The following is a 25,242-nucleotide window of genomic DNA, read 5'->3' as shown; positions in this document are numbered from 1 at the left end:
TTTTCGTTTCTCTTTCTCTCTCTCATGCTTTCTCCGCGTACCCGTCAGCAGAAACGAAGGAGCCGACGTCCTCCTCCTTTCACCTTTTTTTTTTTTTTCACTTTTTTATTGCTGTTTTTTTAGTTCTAATCAGCTAACCACAGCTCGCGCCGTTTGCTGTTGCTCTAGTGGCCATTGCCTCGCCAGCGCTGTGTTGCTTCCGTACGCGCATCGCCTACGTACCACCGCATGTGCAGCATTTTTCTTTTGCGTGCGTGGTGTGCAAAGCCGCTGCCGATTCCTTGAATTGTCGACTTCTCGTGTAGCTATGGCTAGCGTCAAGAAGCGCGAGACCCTTGACTTTGCGACAAAGTTGAAGGCTATTCAGCGTGTTGAGGCGGGCGAGAAATGTTCGACCGTCGTGGACAACTTCGGGATACCACGGAGCACTCTGAGTGCTTTGTTGTAAAATAAGGCAGATATCAAGACAAAGGTGGCGGAGCAGCAAATGTAGGGAGCCTGTCATGTACACGCATCTGCCCACGGGAATGTAGAAAAGTCACTCTATTCCTGGTTTTTAGAAGTGCGCGCGAAGAACATTCCGGTGGATGGGCCGGTACTGATCGCCAAGGCGAAATGTTTTGCTGGTGAACTTGGTGGAACAACTTCGCCGACAACACCGGGTGGCTTCACCAATTTAAGCAATGCTACAATATCGTTGGAAAAACCAATGCTGGCAAAAGCAAAGCTGTCGGCAGCCAGGACATGCAGCAATGAATGATGAAGGAGTGGCCAGAAATTTTCGCGACATTTTCTCCCGAGATATTCGATGCCTGGCGAGTGATGAAGACGAACAGAGTGGTCAACTGCTTCTGCAAGGCAGGCTTCAAGACGCCGGAATTTGCGGAAAACCGATGAAGACGGCGATGACGAGCGCATAGATGATGCGTTTCGCGAGCTGTTGTCCCGCTTCTAGGCAGCAGTTCCCTGCTAAGTGTCTGCGGACGACTTCGTGGAAGCGGACTATAATGTCCAGGCCGACAGCTTATATGACGAGCAGGATTGTCCAGACGAGGCACTGGCTACACCCGCGTACTTTGCCGCTGAATTGTGGTGGCAGCGTTCGGCATCATTCGCCGTTGTATCGGCCGCATGGAAGGAACCTGGCTGTCGCACCTGAACAGCCTTGATATAATCGAGACTAGGGTCTTCTTCAACCTTTAAAAACGAAGAAGCAGGCCAAGCTTAACGATTTTTTTTTTTCACGCAAATAAATCATCCTGTTGCAGCAGTAGACTCTCAGTAAAGGGAACCTGAAGGGACCGGGAAAATATGTTTCATTTAACAGGAGTTCCGTTTACTGAGAGGTGGACATGGGGGCAGAATACAAGGCCGAAACCAAGCATTGCAGAGGCAATAGTTTCGTTTAAGTAGTAAATCCGTTTAACAAATTTCCGCTTACTGAGAGTCTACCGTAGTTGTTATTCTTGAATGCACCTATTGTAAATGATGATCCGCTACAGGTAAGCTCTCAGGGCCTTTATTTTTTTATATTGAATTTTACTTATATTGAACTAATTCGCAATTCCCTTCAAGTTCGATATATCTGTGTTTGACTGTACTACTACAGTAAAAGCTCATTAACTCGAATCTCACGGGACCGGAGAAAATGTCCGAGTTAACCGAATTCCGAATTATCGAACGGACCATGAAAACAAAAGGAAAACGTACACGGCACAGACAAACCATTATTTCTTAAAAAAGTGCGCTATTTTTGCCTGCCTCGCTATCGAAATTTCTGACAGAACGATCTTATTTAATCTTATCAGGTGGTGGTGGACACGTTCACTGTCGCGAGAACAAACGCAGAATTCCTCGAGGACAGCGAGGGCTTCGGCGGCCTCCTTCTGCGGGCGGCGAGGGCTTCGGCGACTTCGTTGCACGGTGCAACGAAGTCGCGTCAGCTCATCACGTTTTTCAATATCATAACCTTTCTTTTAAGATCATTTGCTGGCTGCTGTGGCCGCTTAACTCCTGTGACGGTCGCCATGAAGCGCGACGGCGGCGACAACGCGCACAAACACAGCCGCAACACACGAAGTCGCAACACAAAGAACCAAGACTCGATAGTACACCAGTAGGCATAGCATGGGCGTAGCGAGCAGCTGTTAGTAGACACTGGATGCGCCGGTGGCCCAAGCCCTTCCGCCGGGTGGTGACTAGCGCCACCTAGCCACTTCCCTTTCATTCACTATCATCATCGTCATATTCTGCTACAGTTCGCTCGGTTTCGGTTTCTCCAAAACTCCGTTTCTGCCGTCGGTTACGGCGAGCGGTGCTTGAGCCTCCCAGCCGCCGAGATCGCGCAACTCTGGAGTCCTGATAGCCCTCTCTGGAGTTGTCCGAGATAACCGGTGCGTGGCTTAATCCCTCCGTATTAATGAGCATTTGACCTCATTGAAATATACACAGTTTTGCCGGGACCGTGCCGCGAGTCCGAGTTAACCGAATTTCCGAGTTAACGAGGTCCGGATAAACGAGATTTTACTGTACTACTGCTACTTCTATGCAACTAAGTGACAAAATGTGCTTAGTCCGGCTATGACAATGACACCAACGCACTCGACACCTTAGACAGCAGTCTGCAGCTAGTGCCACAAACATAGTTGAAAATTTTTGTGCTTGACTGTTATGCCTTGTCACTTTTGTATGGCTTCTTTTTTTCCGCTACTCCTGTATGCCTCTCTGTACACTGTAGATCTGATGATCCTGTAGGAGCCCAGAGCTTATGTGTTGTTCTGTACACCCTAATCGAGCACTGCACGTTCTCGGGCCGACCTAAAAGCCCAGGCTTGGCTCGAACTCTTAAAAAATCCCGTGCCGACTGCTAATAATTTCAATGTAAAGTTATTTAGAAAGCCAAAGAAAGTGAATGTTCTGTTGACCGATTGTGGTGCTTTTTCAAAGACCTAGTAATTAAATGTTTCCAAAACATTGTTCCTCACAAACGCAAGGTATTAAACCGGTCTAGCCCCTGGATTACGAAAGAAATCGTACGCCTAGGGCGCAAGCTAACGAAGGCAAGAAAGCAACAAATAGAACGACCATCATTGTCTGGACTAGATAATATATCAGATGCGTCACATACTGAAAGCCAAATTGAAAAGTGCAAAGGAAAAATATGAAAGCTAGGCTTTGACAAACTTTCTCTTGACATCACCAAATAGGTTTTGGCAATATCTTTCACCAAAAAAAAAGTCCAGTATCAAGTTTATCTATTAACGGTGATGTTATAACTGACAAGAGGGAAATAGCAGGGGCGATGAATGATTACTTATGTTCGGTGTACACGCATGATAATGACGTTACCCCTGATTTCATCACCTATGACACCATGCCACCTATCGATGACGTCTGTATCAATGAAGGGGGTGTCTTATCGCTTCTGCTTAATCTCGATCCAAAAAAGTCATGGAGCATTAACTCTGTACCTAACGCCTTTTGTGATAAGGTATGCTGAATGGAATGCCAAATACCTACTACACTTGATCTTTAAATAATGTCTCCTGCGCACTGAACTTCCGAGTGATTGGATGCTCGCTAAGATCACTCCAGTACCAAACACTGATGACCATTCGCTTGTATCTTCGTTCAGGCCTATCTCCTTGCTATGAACTAGTGTCAAAATTCTAGAGCATATAATATTCAAACATTTGTCTATGTTGGTCGAAATAAATAACCTAATAACGCGCTTTCAGCACAGCTTTCGCAAAGGATATTTCACGGTAACCCGCCTTATTGAGACGTTTCATTACCTAGCAGCAGCGATCAATATGAATGGTCAAGTATATGCTGTATTATTGAATTTTGAGAAAGCTTTCGATCGTGAGTCACCAGAAATTACTAATTAAGCTCAAAAAAATTCTAAAAAATGACCAGTATTAGAATATGGAGCTGCAGTGTGGGATCTCTTTACTGAGTCCAATATTAAAAAGTTAGAAATGGTCCAAAGAAAATCTGTCCTATTTGTTTTTAATTGTTACAGTTGGCGTACTTCCCCTTCACTTCTTCTAATTAAAGCGGATCACGAAAAACTACAGGAGAGAAGAAGAACGGAGAGGCTGAAGCTTTTTTACCTCATTTTCCACAACAAAATTGGTATCAACAAAACAGTGCACTTTAGACAAACAAGTGAATGTGCTGTGCGCTCACATCAATCAAAGAAAGTTTTAGAATACGTAAACCGCACAGACACATTCAGTTATTCATTTTCCCAAGAACTACCTGTGAGTGGAATTGCCTATCACCCGATGCTGAACAGTGTCCAACAGTTTATTTCTACATGCTCTCAGTAACCACTAACAGTTTTTTTGTACAGTTATGCAGCCCAGAGTTACGCAATGCTTCCATTTTTTTAGTACATTTCAGTCAGCAAAGCTATGCCATTGTTGTAATGTTTTTCTTTAGTTTGTCGTAAATTAATACAAAAGTGCTGAATTGTAACCACTGTCAGTATGCTGTGTGATGTCAATTATGTTTTTTGTAGTAAACATTTCTGTATGCCCATTCCTGCTTAAGACCTGGTAAACAGGTAAGCAGTATGTAATAAATAAATAAATAAAATTTCGCCACTACGTACTTAATACTGAGCTCTTTAGAATAACGAGTATTATTTTTTAGTTCCGCATTACATTGACAATGCCTCAGTACTACGAACTCATGTTCTGAAATCCGTCGCGACCATTGGATTGGTACACATAGTCGACAAAGTGAACGAACGCATTGCTTTTCAGAAGACCTGTGACGGTGCGGGGGGAGGGGGGGGGGGCAACTTTTTTTTCTATCTTTTTGTCGAAATGCTGACGGTGCAGGTTTACAAGCACAGGGGCGAGGGCAACGAGGGCCAGGTCAGCGAGGCAGAGTGGGAGTTGCGGAGCAGGAAGCATGAGCGCGGAAAACCTGAGACAGCGAGGAAGCAGTAAACGAAGCACGAGGAATATTCTTTTTTAGCACTTTTTTTCTTTGGAAGAGGTGATGACAGCCGTGATGCTCCGAGTTTTTCTTTCTTTGTCCCTTCTACATGTGCTCTAGGAGGCCTTGTTTGTCAGTCGTGTCCATCTCTTTTTCGGTAATTACTTATCACGTCCACAAAGCAAGTTGGCGTTCGGGCTGCGGTGCTACTACAATTGAGTTCATCTCTGCTTGCGATGAAGCAGCGGAAGCAGTTTTCACTAAGCGAGAAAGTGAATATTCTTCAGCAATTGGAAGGCAAAAAGCAGGCTGTTGTGACCAAAGAACCGAATTGCACCACAGGAATGTGCATGAGCTGGGGCCCTTCCCGCTGCAAAGTTTGTGCTGCAAGCGTCAAAAAAAAAAAAAAAAAAAAGGAACCTTTGTTCACCAAATTCAAAAAATGCCCGCTGCTTTCTATTCTTTCCCAGCAGCGTCACGATGTGATTCTCACCCATGCATAGTGAGGCCATGGCGAAAAGCACGCTGAAACAAACACCTAAAAGTGCTTTCGTGAACGAACCAAACAGTTGCTTTAACACGTTAGCACCAGCAGCTGTCCACTGTCAAAAGTATTCGACAACACTGAGATGCAGGCAGGGTATCGTGGAGCGGCGACTTTTGTATTATTCTATGCCATTCTTATCATCCATCACTGGCGACTAGTTAATTTTGTTAATGATGCAGACGAACAGCCACTCTGATTAGTTACCACACTGGCCAAGCGCAAACACAATGATAAGCATCGGAATCGAAAAAGGCACCGTGCCGTCATTGCACCCAGCATCTGTGAGAAGGAAACCATGAACTGAGCGACTGAGCTTCAGCTTCGGATCGTCTGCGGCTCAAAAGCAAGGCAGTGGCAAAACAAAAGCAGCACAGTCTCACTGCCATCGCTATCGAGCAATGGCTGCGCTCACTCTTGCTGAACAGCAACGGTATAGCGGCGGTTTCTAGTGGTGCCAACACATGTTTTAGACTTCGTTGATGCATTTTCAGGCTCTGAAACATGTTTTAGACTTCGTTGACGCATTTTCAGGCTCTGAAAATGTATCAATATGTTAAATACAGTCAACTGGGGATTTTTCGGACACACGAATTTTCGGACATGCCCGATAATTCAGACGTCTTCGCCACGAGCCGTATAGAATCAATGTATAAGGAAGTCTGAAATTTCGGATGCTCGAACCCCCAGGAGTTCAATTTTCCGCACTTTTTGATGCGACGGAAGGTCAGAAACCACCAGTGACCTCCAGTGGAAACCACCACAACTGCATCGCATAAATGAGCACGCCGGTCTACTGTGGCGGCATCTGTTGCTTGAACTCGTCGATCGTTAACGGAGAAACACACACGGCCTCCGAAATTCCTAACACTGGCCGTGTTTATCGTGCAAGGGTGCTTCGCTGACAATCGAAACTATCCACCCGGAAATTTTTTGGCACTAATGAAGTTCCTCTCGCTTTATCGCTTGTGCTCGTACTGCCCGAATCTTCGAACGGTTTTTTGCTCCCTAAAGGGTCCGAAAAACCGGCAGTTGACTGTATTGAGCTTACTGCATATCAATAAGTATCTGAGCCTAGAATTGCATCGTAAAGTTTCGTTGACGCGGGACGATCAAAGAAAAAGTGTTCGTTGTGGCGACAATATTTATGCATTGACTCCTATGGACCGCTGACGGGGAATCGTGAATTTTTCATGGTAGTGGAAATTTCGTTGTAGCGGAGTTCGACTGTAAACGTGCATTTTTTGGTGTTCACTTGCGCATTAGTTTTTTTTTTTTCTCGTGAAAAACGAGCTCAAGGACCCACCGTTGTAAAGGTAAGTTGTTTTGGTCGGTGGAAAATTAGTATTTATGGTTAATTTTTGGGCTTTCACTATAACAACCTTTTTTAATAACGAACCAATTGCTGGGGCCCCCTGAAGTTTGTTATACCCAGATGTCACTGTACACCTATTTGTTCATTTCGTATACTTAGAAATTTTTATTAATTTAAATTCAAATCAAAGCGAATATGAATCCTGTACTATTCGTTCAAATTTTAAAACATTTGAATATTTGTACAAGCTTAGTTATATAATATGTACGCATTTGAATCTAGGGAAACATTCTGACTATGCAGCTACAAGCCCACCACGACTGTTTCCGCCTGCTCGACTCCGTAGACAAGAAAATGCGACTTGTGGGTCACGAATATCTTAGCTGCTTTTCGTGCACTGTAAATGCAAGATACAAACAGACTCTTATCCCAGGTGCACGAATCGATGCAAACGTAACTGGTTTTGTTTTGTTTTTTTGTACTAGTAAGGCCGTTTCAAACATTTACCATTTGGCAGTTAGCCAATAACACTTAGCAATCAGTTCGAATGCCCAACATGGAGAGAGCATATTTTTTGCTTATTTTTGTGGCCACCTTCGGCTTTGTCATGTTCTGTCAATAACCCTTAAATGTCCTCATTTGTTCAAGTGCAAGTGCATGGCGTTCAAAAACATGGACGCGCTTCGGCGGTGGAATTACTCAAGTAATGGCTCTACATGATGATTATGATAATTTACTGCTGTACACATGCTGCTGATGTTGCTGTACCACGGAGGTGTGATGGCAGGGGTGTATTGACACCTTTTACTACATAAATGTCTATAGGCTCCAGTAATACGTTGTGTTGAGAAAGTTTTCACCCTTTCAATCTCTTTCCCCCAGCTTCTGCCATTTTTGGTTATTGACGGAAAAGTAAAAACACTTTAAAAGTGGAGACATGAGCCCTAACTCTTGCAGAGAATTCAACGTATACAAGTTGTACTTGCAAGTTGTACTTGCGTTGCATAGCTTTTCAAGCTGCATAGTTGCTGCATTAATGGGACATGAAGCAACCACATGCACGGCGTGCTATATGTTTGTTAAAAATTCTAAGAATGCCTGTCGCTTGGCTCATCAAAGTCGGTATGACAATAGACCTGCCTGCCTGCCTTCCAGCATCAGAAAAGCATACGAGGCAATGAATGAAGTTGCTTCCCTGAGCATCATTTTAGAGCAGTGGGGAGAAAACAGTTATAGTACAGTGACTCTCAGTAAATGGAAATCTGTTAAACGAAACTATTGCCTCTGCAATGCTTGGTTTTGGGCTTGTATTCTGCACCCATGTTCACCTCTCAGTAAACGAAACTCCTATTAAGGGGGGACGCGGCTCTGGGATCGCGAAAATTGGCAAAAAAATAGATTTTTTGAAACTCAAGTTTTCAGTTTCTGGAACCTTTTTTCTATCTGGTTCCAAAATATCTACACTGAAAACCGCCCAGAAGTGCTTCGGAAAATTCGTTTCACCCACCTAGGTAGCAAAACTTTTTCTGGAAATGACGAGAAAACGGCGATTTTCAAAAAATAATAGCTTCGCGATGCTTTTGCCGGGAGCCGGCTTCTTGGGCTCATCGGAAAGAGCATTTCTCCCTGTTTAACTTTCCCGCCTCAGCTGGCTCCTCCCGTTAATGACAAACGAGCAAAAAGCAAATGTTTGAAGGTCGTTTTGAGGCCCTTGATTGGCCGTGACCACCATGTTGCCTCAGCTCGCCTCGCCATTGGCCCGATGCTCGCTCCAGGCGATCGTCGTCTGCTGCTTGTGCGTCGCGAGGACATGGCTCTCGAAAATCGCCACTTCTTGACGTGTTCACGGCTTGATAATCACTTAAAATATAATTACGCTTTAGTTACGAGCAGTAAGCGGATGCGCGATCAGGTTACTACGAGCACCGCGCGTCATCGGAGTCGTCTTTAGCCCTAACTCCGCCGACAGCGAGACTGCGGGCAGGAACGACGCGCTAGCACATTCGTGGCGACGTGCTTCTTCGCAAGCAACGAAGCTGTAAGCGGCGGCACGATCTGATTACTACGAGTGGCCGCAACGGATGCACGACCAGATTACTACGAGCGGGCGCGCGGTGGTTTACGAGTGCGGCACGTCATCGGAGTCGGCTTAGGCCTAACTCCGCTGACAGAGAGACTGCGGGCAGGAACGACGCGCAAGCGCACTCTTGGCGACGTGCTTCTTCGCAAGGAATGTACCACATCACTCGCTAGCTCCTCTGAATCACGTACGGGCACTTTATGCATCGGCAGCGGACAACACAGTCAAGCTCGTCACCCCCCCTTCACTGCCAAGGATTGCTCGGAACAGCGGCTAGCAGTTTCGCGCGTCGTCATTCGAAAATGCGATGCCAAGTGCAGTGCGCGCCGATTTTTTGTCATCGTAGTTACACATTTCGCGCATCGTCATCGAACGCCGCCGGCAAGTGCATTATGCGCCGGCTGCACTGTCCACGCGGCCGTGCACCCCACGGTCATATGGAGTGCTGTCAATAAGCTTTTGTGATGCAATTCAGACGTGCTTGGAGCCGTGCTTGGAGCCGTGCTTGATATCGCCACGAACGTCTATGAATGTTCCGAGGTTAATGAATTGCTGTAGATTAGAGTTTCCACGTCCGGCTGTATGATGATGCGTTTCACGGCTAGAGCGGCGAAAGAGCATGTATGAATCAGGGGCACGAATATTTATATGCCCGTTTCGTGTCATTAATTAAACTGCTAGAAATTCCTGTGCCACCATACTTTTGCCCATAACATTGTTATTTGGAAAGAAGGCATAGGCCGTCATGGTATGATTCATTTTTCTGATGCAATAAACCTCTCTCCAAATAAAGAAAAGTTCAGTGAATATTTGTAATTAAGTACTTAATTACGCTAATTACAACTTCAGCACAAAAAATATGTGTAATAATTTCAGTATATGGTTTTATTCAATTACCATCTTTTCTGTCATACCTATCACACCACTCCTTCATACAAAGAACTTGGTTTAAAATCCATACTTGTTCTTTGTAAATCATGAAAAGGAGTAAATAATGAAAAGTCAAATATCACAAGACAAACCTGAGATCACAATTTTTAGGTGTCTTAGAGACGTAAAGAAAAGTTGAAACTTTAAACGCAGAGTTAGTATAAGGCACCAATTACGAGCATGTTGGGTGTAGCGCAATCAATGCAGCTGATGTAGAGCGCGTAGCCAGTTCCCGACCCGTCAACTAGCAAAGCCGATCGGTTCCGCGAAGACGAACGCGGAAGACCCCGAGCATGGCAAAGAAAGGAGCCTCCTTCGTTCTCACGGTCAAAGTAATCGCCGTTCGGGACTAGAAGGCGAAGGCTTACTCGGAAAAGCGTCTAGCAAGAGGCAGGTCAGACGCCACCGTCTGAGTTTAAGCATGGTCCTTCAATACTTTTTTCTGGTCATGAAACTCCCGCGAAAGTTTCATATAGGGACACAAGTGGCCACCAGAGGCGCCACCGTAAACAGGAGGGCATCGATCGGCCGCGCTTGGCAGGGCTGTAGCGCGTTCGCGGAAGCGTTTCCCATCAAATACACTTCTTCAGATATTTTCCTTCTCCGTGTTATCGCTAACAAATCATAGCAGCTATTAGTATTGTCAAAGTGGTCCATGATGCGCGTTGTCAAATTGCCTAAGTCTTTGACTGCTGGCAATGTTTTAACTGAGTTCGTCTGTCAAGTGACGCGCATTCGTAGCGTTCCTAAATTTCTCGATTCCTGCATAGCCGCTTTTGGGGCTTAAACCGAACACTGTGACTGGTTCTAGATGACTGAAAGGTTAACATATTTTGCGCTAGAGATTGCGGAGCAGCCGTGCTCTGGCTGCACGTAACGTTCATTTTCGGAATAACTATCACTTTATTCCATATGGCATCACGAAGCAGCCAATAGAAGTTCGCGTGCCAATAAACAAATCTGTGTATCAGGGTGACTTGACATTAATAGCCTTGAAGTACCTCTTGAGGGATATCGTTAGTGAAACATAGCTGAAAAATTAAAAGCTCAGAATGAGACACCACAAGACAGAGAGGGATGCTCAAGTTGTGCTCTTTTCTTTTTTTTCTTTGATGTCATAATTAGCGCCCCTGATTTTAAAGATTAAAAAATGAGATGAAACTGTTGTGAGCTGCTAGATATAGGCACTACGTGCTATTTCGAAGCGAGAGCTTTTGTTTTTACGCATGCAGATTTGATAACGCAGCCGAGTTTTGATATACGCGGCTTTTTTTTTATCCATTCCCATGTACTCTCCCAATGACCACGACTTCTAAGTCCGCGTTCTAATTAGCCACCCTGTTCCTTCTACGCGCACATAGAAATCAACCAGGATCTTCCTTCAACCCAGTTATTCAGTTTAAACGAATCAGTTGTACATGAAACTGCATTGCTCTTTTTGAATATTTCTAGAGATTTTCTTTATGCACTTAGATATCTCTTTCAATCCAACTTGAGCTTTTTATGTGCGAGATATTTCTGCCTAACGAAAGCAAATCTGTGTGCCACTTACCTAGCAGGGGGTAACATTTTGAATTTGGCAACTACGCTACGCGGCAATCGTCGAGAATTCGAAACTGCCATGAGCACAGGCACATAGTTTATTCAAATCTGCGTTTCAAAACTGTGGATGAAAGTTGGGAGACGGAGTGGATGACACAACAAAAATCATTGAAAAAATTTATGTCCCTGGTTTCCTCCCTCCTTTGGCCGGGCAGGATAAACGACGTCCGCCAGCACGAAACAGTTTGTTCTGCTCACGCGTAAAAAAATGCAGACGGCACTTAATAAAAAAGTGCACAACTTCTGCCGTAGTGCTCACGAAATGTGAGCCACAGCCAACACTGGCCGAAGAAGTGCGGTCGTCCAGCAGGATGTTCTCAACAATGTTCATGTAAACACTGGCACAGGCTATTTTGTCCACCGTGCACATTTCCACATGTTCTTCCACAATTTGCAAGAGCCGCAGTAATTTCTCCGATGGCACTTGCAAAAATCCTCTTGTCTTGATTTGAGTCAATGCAGTTGGCTCTCGGGAGTTGCTTCTGAGTGTTTGGAGGCAGTCCTTGCAGCTTATTTTAGCAAACTTTTTTGCTACATACCCACCAAGGTAATCCAAAATACAGTCCCTCGTTGACTCGGGATGAATCATGTCTTGCATGCATTCAGCAGGCTCCAGCAGTATATCGTCAAAAAGAACTGCCAAGGTATCAATCTGAAACATATTTTGCGTTATCACAATGGCCAGAGTGAGAAATTTGTAAAGTAAAATATAAAAATGCAGAATAAAACTTCTAGGCGCTTAAGCAAAAAAAAAAAAAAAAAAAAAAAATTTTTTTTTTTTTTTTTTTTTTTTTTTGCTTAAGCAAGTGATCTTATCTTCTTTCTAATATATATATGTGTGTCGTAGTAGTAATAAATCAGTTGAAAGTCTGCGCTCGTCCTCGTCTCTTATGTTAGTTGTCTGAAGTTTTACGCGCCTAGAAGTTTTATATGGATTACCAACTAGCCCAATCCCACACTTTACTTAAGCAGAATAAAAGTCTGTTCTATATCATACGACCAGACGTGCATGTCATTAGCATCAAAAAGCTAGACGACATTCAGCACGTTTACGATGCACAAACACCCTACAAGCAGCATTGGTGGGTGCTATTCAAATGTTTACCTGATTAACAGTAGGCTCTTTATGTTGAAAGAGATCCTGCATTTTCAAGAGGAGACGCGGACCATCCCCTTCAACCGAGGCTCTCTGTGGAGGACGGATCAAGTTGTTCACCGAGAGCAACCGGTAAATGAACAAAAATTGCTGAACAGTTGGCTGTCCCCCTGCTCCAGCGACATGTCTTGCGATGCCAAAAAATCTCTGAAAAATATAAAAGTGTGAAGAAAACGTCTTCAACGAGCAAAAACGTTTAAATGTACCTCGAGGTGGTCTTGTCCAAAGTTGCCAACTAAAACATAGCGAAAGCCACAATTCAGCAGCTTTTCAACAAGCGTCACTGTGCTGTGCAAAGTCATTCTCAAAGCATTGCATGTTGGCTTGCTGAGAAAGAAGAGTTGCTTTTGCTTTGGTAAACTCTGGTTGTAAGTGTGCCACCTGTCAAGCCATTCGATGTTCTCCTTCAGCGTCTGAAAAACAATCTGATTTAAGTGGAACTTCAAAGGATGTGACAGTAGGTTTGAAATATTAGGGCTTACAGAAATGTGTTCCGCTTCATTGTACTGCACATCTTGTGGCCTTTTAGAATTGAAGCAGTCGAATAGACTATTCATTCGCCTCGCAAAATCCGAAGTTGCTTTGGAGCCACGAAGTTTCACACATTCTTCTCTACTGCGATAGAAGTCCATTGCTGAAGCAGTGCTTTCACTGAAGAGCTGAAATGTTTTAGAGAAGTTATATGGCAGAGTGTTGTATTCTGATGAAGCAACACCACTTTTTGTTACACATACTGATTAATGACTCATGCTAGAGCAGCTGTTATGTCTTACCTGGACAGCAAGTCTCACACTCAGTTTTTGGAAAGCGTTGGGGCTGATGTGAGCTTTCGTAAGCTTTGGCACAGCCCGAAGTCCAGCTTGCTGCTCCTCGTAGTCCAGCAGAGCTTCAAAGTGGGAATGCTGTACTTCTTTGTCACCAGGCAACTGTTACATTTATAAAAAGGCTGTGAGACAAAGTTAGCCAGAGCACTGTGATGACTTATCTTAAACTGTTTTACGCACCAGGAACTTTCCGGCCTTCAAAAGGTTATTCCTGATGCACTTGAAGATGTGCGGCGGGTCAATTATAGCCTGAATGACTTTGGAGGAGTCACATGGATGCTCAAACGATGTTGATACTCTTGTGACATCACCACTGACACCTAAAAGAAAGGCATTTCTATTATTAAAATCACTTACTAAATACCTTGAAAATAAATAATGACTGCAAATATTTACCCAAGGAGTTCAGTGCTGATCGGTTCGAAGTTGAGTTATCGCAAGTGACTGCCTCCACAATGACGCCGGCATTCGATAGGAGTACAATGCACTGCAGGATCAGTTTGGCAACAGTGGATCCTGGTGCAGCCCCGGACGTGCAAAACGCTCCGACAGTCTGCGACCAGCCACCAAGGAATGGTCGGAAAAGGAACACCAACACGTGGTCCCCATCTTTCACTTGGTCAGTCGGCTTCGTGTGCTCTGCTAAGTCCACCTTTCCAAGCAGTGCCATATCCGATTCCCTGACGTGAAGGCTCTTTCTCACGCTCATCTCATCAAACATGAGGACACCTAAAGAAAAAAAAATATTTCAGCTCTTTACCTAGAGTCCAGAAAAATCAAATGCAAAAGAAAAAAAAAGATAAAAACCTCGCCGTTCTCTCTTTGGAATCTTTTCCACTTTGTCTTTGAGGATGTCAAATAAATTTTCATCAAATCCGAAGCCGGCCTTCAGATTTTTCAGATAGGAGTAGAGTGTGCGAGGGTGTGGTAGAGGCAGAAAATTATTCTCGTGAAGAAATGTATAAACTGCTGTGGATTTGATTTTCAGCAGTAAACAATCGTAAAGCCATTCCTTTTTATACCTGCAATAAATAAAATGCAATTTTTGTGGTCACGATTCTGCTACAGCTCAAGCAAACAGCACCATCAAAGTAAAACAAAATATTGCGTTTTGTCCCACGGCTTCACTTAGTAGTTTCTGTCAATATCCAGAAAGCAAACGAATGCGCACCGAACATCGCACTTCACATAAAATTGCACACACACACAAACTTTACAAACCGGATCTTACCGTGCTGCTTTCGCAGACTTCATATTTGCTTTCATGATGCACTGGTCTATAATGAGCTTCTCGCGGTCTGAAAGCTTGTGAATATCTGCATACACTCCATTCTTTCTATTCGCGTGCGCCTCCGCTTTTGTGAGTTTCCGCTGACATGACTGAAGCTGTTGCTTCACGCTGCGAAGTTGGGCCTTCACTCTCTGTAGCTCCGACGCTGAACAAACGGTGACCTCTGTTTGACACTCTGCATCAGCGTAGCCATTGCGATTCTCAGTTCTCACAACATCTGCAAAGAGTGAGAAAGGGCAATATTTATAAGGGAAGGAACCAATTTGGTTAGCGTAGTGAGCGAATTTTGTTAGCGTGGTGAGCGGGTAGGATACTTGCAAACTTTGTGCCAGACTTACCTTCGATTTCTTTGTCGGCTGCACTGGAGACGTCTGCATTCGCGACTGTCGCATCACAATCCGGAGAAAGCTCTCGCGGCCTTTTTAGAGGTGGGCCCTTCGTTGCACGCGAACGCTGCTTTGGTTTCGAGAGGTAGGAAGGCAAACCTTCAAAAATCCTTGGTACGGCGTCTTCCACCAGTCTCGGTCGTTCTCGGGGCAGCGAAACGATGTCTCCGTTCACAGTGCACACGTCCGCACGTACAATGTCACTGGCGTCGAAATGTTTTTCACACACGCGAGCGTACTTTGATTCGAACGAAAATCCGGCAGTCTCCTGTCGCGGGATCGCACGTTTCCACCTGACGCGTTGTTCTGCGTTGGCTGGTAAACAGAACAGGGAAACTTTTTCGACGGTGCCCTTGTATCCAGAATGACAGCCCGGCACGCAGCAGGTGTTGGGCATCGCTGTCAACACGATGCGACCGCGAAAAGCTAAAAAGGGGGGCGATCAGCACGACCACCACAACTCCGCGCCAACAGTCCGCTAATGGCGGCCAACAGAGCAGCCGGCCGGGCCGGCTTCCTCGTCCCCCGTCTAGCTACGCCAGCGCCGCGGCGCGGAAAGTGCGGGCGGTATATGAAGCTCTCCCATTGAGTGACGCGGGAGTTTCATGACCAGAAAAATATTGAAGGACCATGGTTTAAGCCATTGTTGGCAGGCACGTGTGTCAGTGAGAATGACGCGGTGACGCGACCACTTGGCTGACCGAGACATAGTGGCGGCAGTGAAACGACCATAATCTCCCCCGCTGTTGTTAGGATGTCGGGGCGCCTCACTGTCGCATGCACACCTGGTAAGCGCATGGAGCCCAACAGTGTGCCCACCGCTCTAAGGAGGCTTCTAGGAAGCAACTGAGAGAACTGACGGGGCTCGAGCATGAGAACGGCTGCCGACGGAGGCAGCACGGCCTGGCATGGAAGAGAGTGTCACACGCGCAGAACCTATCCCTTTGCGTGTTTTATTTGGTAACGTGGTTTTAACCAATGTAGTACCTGTTATGAAGGTTTTTCTGCGATTGGTTGTGATGATGAGAGTCCCAACATGTGATTGGTGTTTGTGAAGACTCTTGTTCAACCGAGGATTGAAAAGAGGATGTTTGAATTTGAAAAGAGAGCGGAGGTTCGGGCTTGGACTCGGGCAGTAGCCTGAGGCCGCAATAAAGCGTCTCTTCACCGGACTACGGCTCTTCCTTCGCGCTGCCACCGTGCACTCGAGTCATCGAGGGGACCCATTCGGAACCTCAAACATCTTCCGTCCTTAGCTAGTGTTGAAGCTAGTCGAGGAGGAGGAAATTAACTGGCGCAGTCGACAGGACTGAAAAGCTCGCTGCGAGGAAGGTGCTGAAGTCCGGGAAGCTGAGAAGACGCTCACCGCTTCGGGACCTGCTGTCGCGCTGCGAGAAGCAGCATTGGCTTTGGGTACGAGCCTGCCAGTCAACATTAGAGCCTGGAGTTCGGCTGCGCGTCAGTGAACGAGAGCAGAGCCAAAGGTCGTCGTTGAGCGACGAACTTACCGGAGAGGCTTTGCAGGGTGCTGCTTCAGGAGCAGAGCAGCAGGGCAGTCGATGTGACAGATTGAGTCAGCGACAGAAGTGATCAGGCGGAGACCTGCTGCATTAGAATTGGTTGTCGCAGCTAGCGTTGGCGACAAGACGGACGCAGTACCAACTGTCAAGTGCATCGGGCGATGCATCACTGCAAGGTGAGACCTGCTTTGTGCTCTCTCGGGGCTCCCAATTTTTTTTTTTTTAACTGAATGCACTTGCGTTCAGACACACTCTGGGAGATGGCGGATTCAGAGCGAGATGTCATGGAAGGTGACAGTGTGAATGAATCGGATCGCACCCACGAGTTGCAGCTCGAGATAGAAGTGTTAAAGCTCAAGCTTGAGCTTGAGAAAGTGAAGTCATCGGGTGCATTGTCAGAGGAGTCGGAAAACCGGAACCGGCATGCTAGTATCGCACGGTACGCGAAAGAGCTGAAGGCAGTCTTAGCACCTATGCCCACTAATGAGCCTATGATTCCCACTTGGTTCAAACATGTGGACGCTCTCTTTACAGCGTTGAGCATACCCGAGGGAATACAGGGTACGATTATACTGCCATTTTTAAGTGACAAGATGCGCACGTTCGTCACCAATCAGGCAGAAGCTGGGGTTTTGCCATACTCGGATTTAAAATCTAGAGTTTTAAAGGAGCTGCGTATGACTCCGAGCGAGTACCGTCGCATGTTTGTGGAAATCAAAAGAGAAGCAGGTGAGTCTTGGAGCCAAGTGACGGCGCGTCAGGAGACTATGTTCACCTACTACTTGAGAAGTAGAGAGGTGGAGTCGTTCGAAGATCTTCGGGAGTTGCTAATCGCTGATAGGCTAAAGCAGTTAATGCCAAATGAGCTCCGCTCACTGGTGCTTCAGCAAGAAGTGAATGGCTGGTTGAAGGCCAAGGATATTGCGGAGTTGACCGCCAATTTTGAAGAAAGCCTCGACAGCAGACAGGGCAGTTACCGTGGAACAGAATCAGGAAATTTTAATTATGAGCTGCAATCGAAACCCTTTGCTAGAGAAAATTTCAGCCCCAAATCGGGATAGTGTTTTGGCTGCAGAAAACAGGGTCACTTTCAAAAGGATTGCGAGTTTTCCCGTGGTACTCCTGCTAATAGAGCTGAAGTTTTATGCGTGGCTTCCCAGAAGAAGCGATCATTTGAGAGCCGAGCCACACCGTCGCGGCAGTCTGCGGTCGTGAAAAACTCGCTGATGCGGGATCCGCAGATCGAGATTTTCGTGGGAAACAAGCCCACTTTCGCACGCGTTGACTCAGGTGCGGATGTGACAGTGGTACGTGAGAATGAGGTGTCCGCTGGTATTTTGGGTCACAGTAGCGGCACAATAGATCTAACCGACGCTTTTGGGCAAGGTGTGACCGCGCGCCTTGTGTGGGTAACTCTCAGACTCCCAGTCTCACCAGGAAGTGCTGCTGAGCCGGTGAAATTGCGATGCGCGGTTACCGATCAGTTGGCTTCGAGTGTATCCGTTTTGCTTACACCGAAAGATTACGAATGTCTCCGTCACCTACGGCAAAAGCGACTGAATTGTCTAAAGGAGCGTGATACGAGGGTGAACTGTGTAAAGTGGGAGATTAGACAGGAGCAGTATTCACCGAGGAGGGAGCCAGATCATGTGCCTCGAAATTTTAGCCTTAGCGCTAACGCCGTGCAGTGCACAAAGGAGAAACAGGACGACCGAGCAAGGAAGCCGCAAACGATAAAGTCTGCTTCACTTGTAGAGCAGGCGCAGTTGAACAGTTGCAATTCTCCTGCGGAACGAAACAGGGACAGCGAGCGGCTCGGTCCATTTTGTGAAAATTATCGCGACGGGCGAAAGGAACACGATGAGTCACTTGCCGATGTGCGGCATCAGGTGAAAAAGGGTTCGCACGTCAAGGTAATTGATCGGAAGCAGTTAGACCGGAAGCAGTCACAGCAGTCAGTAGGGCCAGAGTCGCGCCCAGAAAAAGTGTCAGCGCACGGAGGCTCTTGCAGTGGTAACTTCCCAGAAAAGAAAGCGAGAAAGTGCGTTAAAAAGCGGTTAGCGTTGGGGTTGAGCGGTCGAACGAAAGGGTTCTACGTCTTGCGTGTTGCCTGTTCAAGAGGAAAAGCACTCAGAGTAAGACCATCGCGTGCGCGACTCAAGTGTGAAGTGGAGCCATAAGTTCTTGGAAGGATTTAACTACCAGAGTTTTTGAAGTTATTTTTGTTCTGGGTTGTTTTTTTTTAGTTTTGAAACAGTTTTTTTTTTTTATGTGATTGCCGTAGACAGAAGTTATTGTAGTAACTAGTTTTGCGTTTTCGTTTTTTAGTGTTTAGGTATGGCGTGTTACCGAAGAGTGGTGACATGGTGAAAGGCCTTTAATATAGAGTCGGCTATTTTTCAGTTACGGCGGTTCAAGAGTGTTGAACACGCTGCCGTGCAATGTAGAGACACAGGTAGCGGTTGATTGAGTTAGAGGCCTTCGCGTTCGTCTCTGAGTTGACGGCAACCAACCCCAACGAAGCTTTTTGTTTGGCTACGAACACATCGGAAACGACAATTAGAGGTTGCCTCTCCCAAACGATAGGGGAATGCGCATGATCAGTCACGATCTTCAGTGAGAGGCTCAACCAGTCAAAACAGCAGGCGTCCACAGTTGAACGAGAGGAGGATGGGAAACAAAAATGGTTAGTAATTAGGGCGCTCCGAACGAGGCTGCTTGTGCTCTTTCGCGTCTCGGATGATCACTGGGTTGCGTGATTGTAACTCTTTGTAGTAAGGTGGCGTTTAGTCTGTCTCATGGTTGAGTTTTTTGTTGTTGTTGTTGTTGTATTGCAACTCAAGTAGTCTCTGTGAATTGATTGACTGTACAGTAGTTTGCATCGCATGCTTAAGTGTTAAGCGTGATGTTTAAGCGAGTTGAACAGACTAATAGATCCGGTGTGATGTGAAAATGTTTTGTTTGTTGTGTTGTTTTGAGACGCGAGCTTGCATCTAAGTGGTAGAACTGCTTTTAGGCGTAGTTTATGTGTTCTGTAGGAATAATTTTGTAGATAAAATAGGGTATTACTTGTGAAGTTCAATATAAATTTTTGTCTTGGTGCGATCCATTCAGACTGAAGTATACCTATAGCGCTGGGTCGGTGGCTCTCTTTGAGTGTGTCATACGGGGCCTGGAGGGCGCATGGAGTGGGTCTGCCGTTTTGGGACAATGGCCGTGTGGTGTTGTAAATTTAAAAGACAATATGCCGCCAGACTATCCACGTGCGTGTGCCCTGTGCCAAGCTAATGCGAACTGACTGGTGCTGTGGACTTCATCCTAAATGCATTATTCAGTGTTGTGCATTACGAGAGTGCTTTCTGTCGGAGGACTATTTGAGGGCATTATGTATATATGTTGCGGTGTCTATTTTGCACAAGGACGCGAAAGTTCTCCTGTTGAGATAAAAGTGATAATCGGTTCACGCATGTGCGTGCACCGAGAGTAAGTTTATTTTGAGCGATTTTTTGTTTGTTCTTGTATCGCGTTACTGGAAATCGAGTATCCAGTAACACTCCTGAGGGGGGAGAGTTAGTATAAGGCACCAATTACGAGCATGTTGGGTGTAGCGCAATCAATGCAGCTGATGTAGAGCGCGTAGCCAGTTCCCGACCCGTCAACTAGCGAAGCCGATCGGTTCCGCGAAGACGAACGCGGAAGACCCCGAGCATGGGAAAGAAAGGAGCCTCCTTCGTTCTCACGGTCAAAGTAATCGCCGTTCGGGACTAGAAGGAGAAGGCTTGCTCGGAAAAGCGTCTAGCAAGAGGTAGGTCAGGCGCCACCGTCTGAGTTTAAGCCATTGTTGGCAGGCACGCGTGTCAGTGAGAATGACGCGGTGACGCGACCACTTGGCTGACCGAGACATAGTGGCGGCAGTGAAACGACCATAATCTCCCCCGCTGTTGTTAGGATGTCGGGGCGCCTCACTGTCGCATGCACACCTGGTAAGCGCACGGAGCCCAACAGTGTGCCCACCGCTCTAAGGAGGCTTCTAGGAAGCAACTGAGAGAACTGACGGGGCTCGAGCATGAGAACGGCTGCCGACGGAGGCAGCATGGCCTGGCATGGGAGAGAGTGTCACACGCGCAGAACCTATCCCTTTGCGTGTTTTATTTGGTAACGTGGTTTTAACCAATGTAGTACCTGTTATGGAGGTTTTTCTGCGATTGGTTGTGATGATGCGAGTCCCAACATGTGATTGGTGTTTGTGAAGACTCTTTGTTCAACCGAGGGTTGAAAAGAGGATGTTTGAATTTGAAAAGAGAGCGGAGGTTCGGGCTTGGACTCGGGCAGTAGCCTGAGGCCGCAATAAAGCGTCTCTTCACTGGACTACGGCTCTTCCTTCGCGCTGCCACCGTGCACTCGAGTCATTGAGGGGACCCATTCCGAACCTCAAACATCTTCCCTCCTTAGCTAGTGTTGAAGCTAGTCGAGGAGGAGGAAATTAACTCGCAGCTTTCTCAATACTGTTCTTTTGACATTATGCTCAGCCCCTCCACATGGTTTAATGAAAAATAATTTGTTTCTCGTAAAGTGTTTGTGGTATCGCTTCAAAATTTTTATGGACACACTATGAGGTCATTCTTAGTGAACAAAAAAGTTCACTGAAAAAAGCATGTCGAAAACTTTGACAGGCTTTTTCTCACAAGTGTGTTTGGACATTATGTATTGCTCGTGGAAAGAGTAGCACGGGAATGACTGGACCGATTTTGATTCTGTTTTTTTTTTTCCTGAATCCCTGAACACTGCTTGTGGGTACAGCAATCTTCAATTTCAGTTTTATGGCCCTGTTATTTTTCTAGACGATTATTTGTCCATGCCACTGTTCCTGACAATGTGTGTCGGCAGCCATGATGATCTCTAAAAAAAAAAAGAGAACTTATTAAAAAATTCTGAGAGTGCTATACCGTGTAGCTTTCTTTTTAGTAAAGATCAACATCATTCGCAGCTTCCTGGCATGTTTTGTTGCAGCACTAAGCTTTCAACGAGCAGACCATGTAATTGGATCGTGCAGCACTATGTAACTTGAGAACTACTGAAGCTATCATGATGAAACTGCATATTTCCCTATTCGAGACACTTATGAGTATGTATGCCAAATTTCATTGCTGTAGGTCAACAAATAAAAAAAGTTTTTTTTTCAATGCCACCTCCCCCCTTAAATGGAACATATTTTTTTTATCCCTTCAGGTTCCGTTTACTGAGAGTCTACTGTACAACGAATTGCAGGTCAACTCACTGAGTAGGTGGTCTCGGGCGAAGACGGCCAGCTCGTCTTGTGGTAGCCACCGGCAGAGGGAGCCCAGGCAGCCAGCAGCGGCCGTGCGACAGCCGTCCTCGGAACTGCTCAGGTAGCTGCTCACGCTGGCCGTCACACTCCGCCGCATCAGGTCCGACATCTTGTGGCCCGCTGCCGCCACCACTCGGTGTAGTGCGTACAGCATCGTCTCTCTGCACAGACCACAGGGGCAATGTATCACCGCTTGAAACTAATGCCCTCAAGATTTGCATTTTTGCAGTGCAGCCATCTAGGCCGAATCGAAACATGTGCAGCATCGTTTGCAGCCCAGAGAATAAAGGTGAGAAGGAATAGACAGGGTAAAGCATTGCACATTGCTGTGCACAGTATACCGTATTTAGTCAAATGTAACGCAAACTTTTGTTCGAACTTTTGCTACTAGTGTCGACCCTCACATTACGATCGAATTTATTTATTTCTTCTTCGTGGACAAAGTGAAAAGTCACCCTTTGCGTTACATTTGTGGTTGCGCTTCAGTAGAGTAAACACGATAGTAGATCGAGTGTTGGGATATGGAAGTGTTGGTGATGAGAAATGATGCGATGGTGAGTAGAAAGAGAAACGAGACAGAAGGGTATGGCATAGTGTAGTAGAGGAGAGTTGGCAACATGCAGGTGGTCATGCAGAGGGGAGCTTCTTTCCGTGCTAAACCAAGCCCTATTTCACCTAACTTTGCCTAGCTTTGCTGTACGCTGGCCCTTACGGTGCTAAGTGAGGGCAACGCACTAATTTTTTTAACCCCTCACAACTGCCAACATACAGGAACAGTGGCAGAAACAAATAATACCAGGTGGTCAAGGCTATATACAGGTGTGTGGCAACCTAAGTATTGAGAAATACACCTTTTCAGAATGAAGTTCTGCCTTGCGTCACTATGAGGGTATTCCAAGTTTTCGAGACTTCTAGAAAAGTTCTCCCTGCGCTTTTTGGGACATGCAAAGACTTGATGTTTGCAAACTGCCCACAGCAGCCAGTACACGAACCTTTCTTGCTTCCTTTCACGGACCATAAAATCGTAATATTGAAGGGATCTAGCAATCCAGCCACCATGACAATGAAGAAATGAAAACAATGAATAAGAAAAAAATAAAAGTCAATTTGTATAATATATGCACAGTATTATGTCATTCTAACGATTTAATGGGCTAACTTTTCATGGCACAGTCACGGTTTACCGATGATTTCCCCCTCTCGAGCTTTGCCCACATATCATTCATTTCGTGGATATGGTGTGATGTTTCCGGCTTTTTTTTTTTTACGGTTTTGTTCAATTTGTCCATCGTATTCTTTTCTTGTTCTGGCAGTTTAATAACTGGCCTCACAAAACACATTTATGGCCAAGCCACACATGCAGGAAGATTGAAAATCAAGCCTCATAATTTCTATGTGAATGTAAAGGCCACAAGAAACCTCAATATACCGTATAGTGTGGAATATAGGTCGAGATTTTTTCCACGAAACCTCAATAAAAAATCGCCCTTCAACCTATACACCGGCCCTTGGCATAAACCAAGTGATCGTCTGGCAACAAGGAGTTTCACATGCTTTTTGGGCATCAGCATCGACATCGCCTTCCCCCGTGGGCGGACGCGTTCTCTGCCGATGCCATTTCTCTTTTCTTGTTCATTTAGTGTTCATAGCGAGTGTCGACGTTACTTTGCGACTAGCCATGAATACGGGGATGCGGCGCCAGTTCACCGCCGCTTTTAAAAGAAAAGTTATTGAATTCGCGGAAGCGAATGGCAACATGGCGGCACAGCGGCAGTTTGTAGTGTCCGAGAAAAGCGTTAGGTACTGGCGCAACCGAAAATCCAAACTGTCGGTGTGTAACGTGAGGAAGACGTCGTTTCGCGGTCGTCGAGATGTGCACCCGGAACTCGAGGACAAGGTGGCGGATTTCGTCCGCGAGTACCATGCCAAATCCCTGCCAGTGAATGCGGAGCTCATTTGATCAAAAGCCGTCGAGCTCGCCCGTGAAGCCGGTCTGTCAAAGAAAGACTTCAAGGGATCCATTTATTGGGTCCGTCGCTTCATGCGACGCAATGGATTTGCCCTTTGATGGCGCACGTCGATATGCCAGAAGCTGCTGGAGATGTGCGAGGACAAATGGAAAGAGTTAACGAGGCCCTAATGCGCGAATGGATCCGCACAGTGTGGAACCGGCGGCCCCGAGCACTCCTGCAGCACTAGAACACGCTCGTGTTGGATGCGTTTCGCCGGCACTTGACGGCATCGGTGAAGGAGAGCCTTCGCGATGGAAAGACGGATATTGTTGTCATTCCGGGAGGGATGACGTCAGCACTCCAACCGCTGGATGTTGTCCTTAATAAACCTTTCAAGGACCGTGTGCGTGCGCTGTACACCGAATGGATGGCTGACGACAACCCGCGGACCCCGACAGGCCGGATGCGCAGGCCACCTCTTGCGATAGTTTCTGGTTGGGTCTCTGAGGCATGGAGGTCTCTGCCTGAAGTGATGGTGGTGCGCGCATTTTAAGAAGTGCTGCATCAGCAACGCTTCTAAGTGGTAGAACTGCTTTTAGGCGGCTAGTGATAAGCAGTCGTCGTCGAACGAGAGCTCCGACAGCTCGGAGGACTGATTAAAGTGAATCCGTGAACTATTCTGTAGTTTCTTTGTTTTTTTTTTTGCTGGTCAAAGTAAGGGGGTCGACCTATATTCCGCCTCGACCTATATTCCGCATTATACGGTACATATTAACAAAAATATCTGGTGTTTTATGCCCTGAATCTCTGATACGATTATGAGTGATGCCACAGTAGAGGAATTGGGCAATTTTAACCATCTGGTGCTTTTTATTGCACTCTTGACATTACACTGTACAAGGCCTCTTCTAGCATATCTCCTCCACTGAAATGCAACTGCTGCAGCCAGGATCAAAACAGTGACTTTTGGGTGAGCAGCCAAACACAGTAATGGAAGTACCGCCGCATTGGACAAAAATGAAGGTTTCAGTACTGTCTGGCTGACATTATTTTGTGACAGGGCTTTATATACCAACAGACATTCCAGCAGCATTGTGGTGCTGACCTGACAGAGGGATCATCCTGGTTCTTGACCGAGTTGTGCAGTTCCTGGAAGACCGGGTCGCAGCGGGTGTGAATGACGATGAGATGGCTAAGTGCTACCGAGGCTTTTAGCCTCACCTGCCGGTTACCATCGTTCAGCGCCTTCAAGAATGTGGTCTGTAGCTGAGGCAAGAACGGCTTTAGCTGCACCCCTACCTGCATTGTCAACAAGCAAGTTTTCCTGTAAAGCGCAATGTGGCCATTGCAAAGATGCAATGAA

At 46.2% G+C, this 25,242-nt stretch overlaps 1 protein-coding gene across 1 annotated transcript in view; it reads right to left on the bottom strand.

Moving 5' to 3' along the window:
* The window catches only part of LOC119167548 (lethal (3) 80Fj), a 331,845-nt gene that overhangs the window by 15,132 nt on the left and 291,471 nt on the right, over positions 1-25,242 (bottom strand). The window contains exons 49-50 of the mRNA XM_037419055.2: positions 24,985-25,178; positions 21,877-22,088 (exon numbers count right to left, since the gene is read on the bottom strand). Of these exons, the coding sequence (XP_037274952.2) occupies positions 21,877-22,088; positions 24,985-25,178 (406 nt within the window). The remainder of the gene's footprint in view (positions 1-21,876; positions 22,089-24,984; positions 25,179-25,242) is intronic.

Source organism: Rhipicephalus microplus, chromosome 3 (genome assembly GCF_043290135.1).
Source record: "Rhipicephalus microplus isolate Deutch F79 chromosome 3, USDA_Rmic, whole genome shotgun sequence".
Lineage (NCBI taxonomy): Eukaryota > Metazoa > Arthropoda > Arachnida > Ixodida > Ixodidae > Rhipicephalus > Rhipicephalus microplus.
The sequence above is the reverse complement of the archived record's forward strand: the minus strand, read 5'-3'. Positions and strand labels throughout refer to the sequence as shown.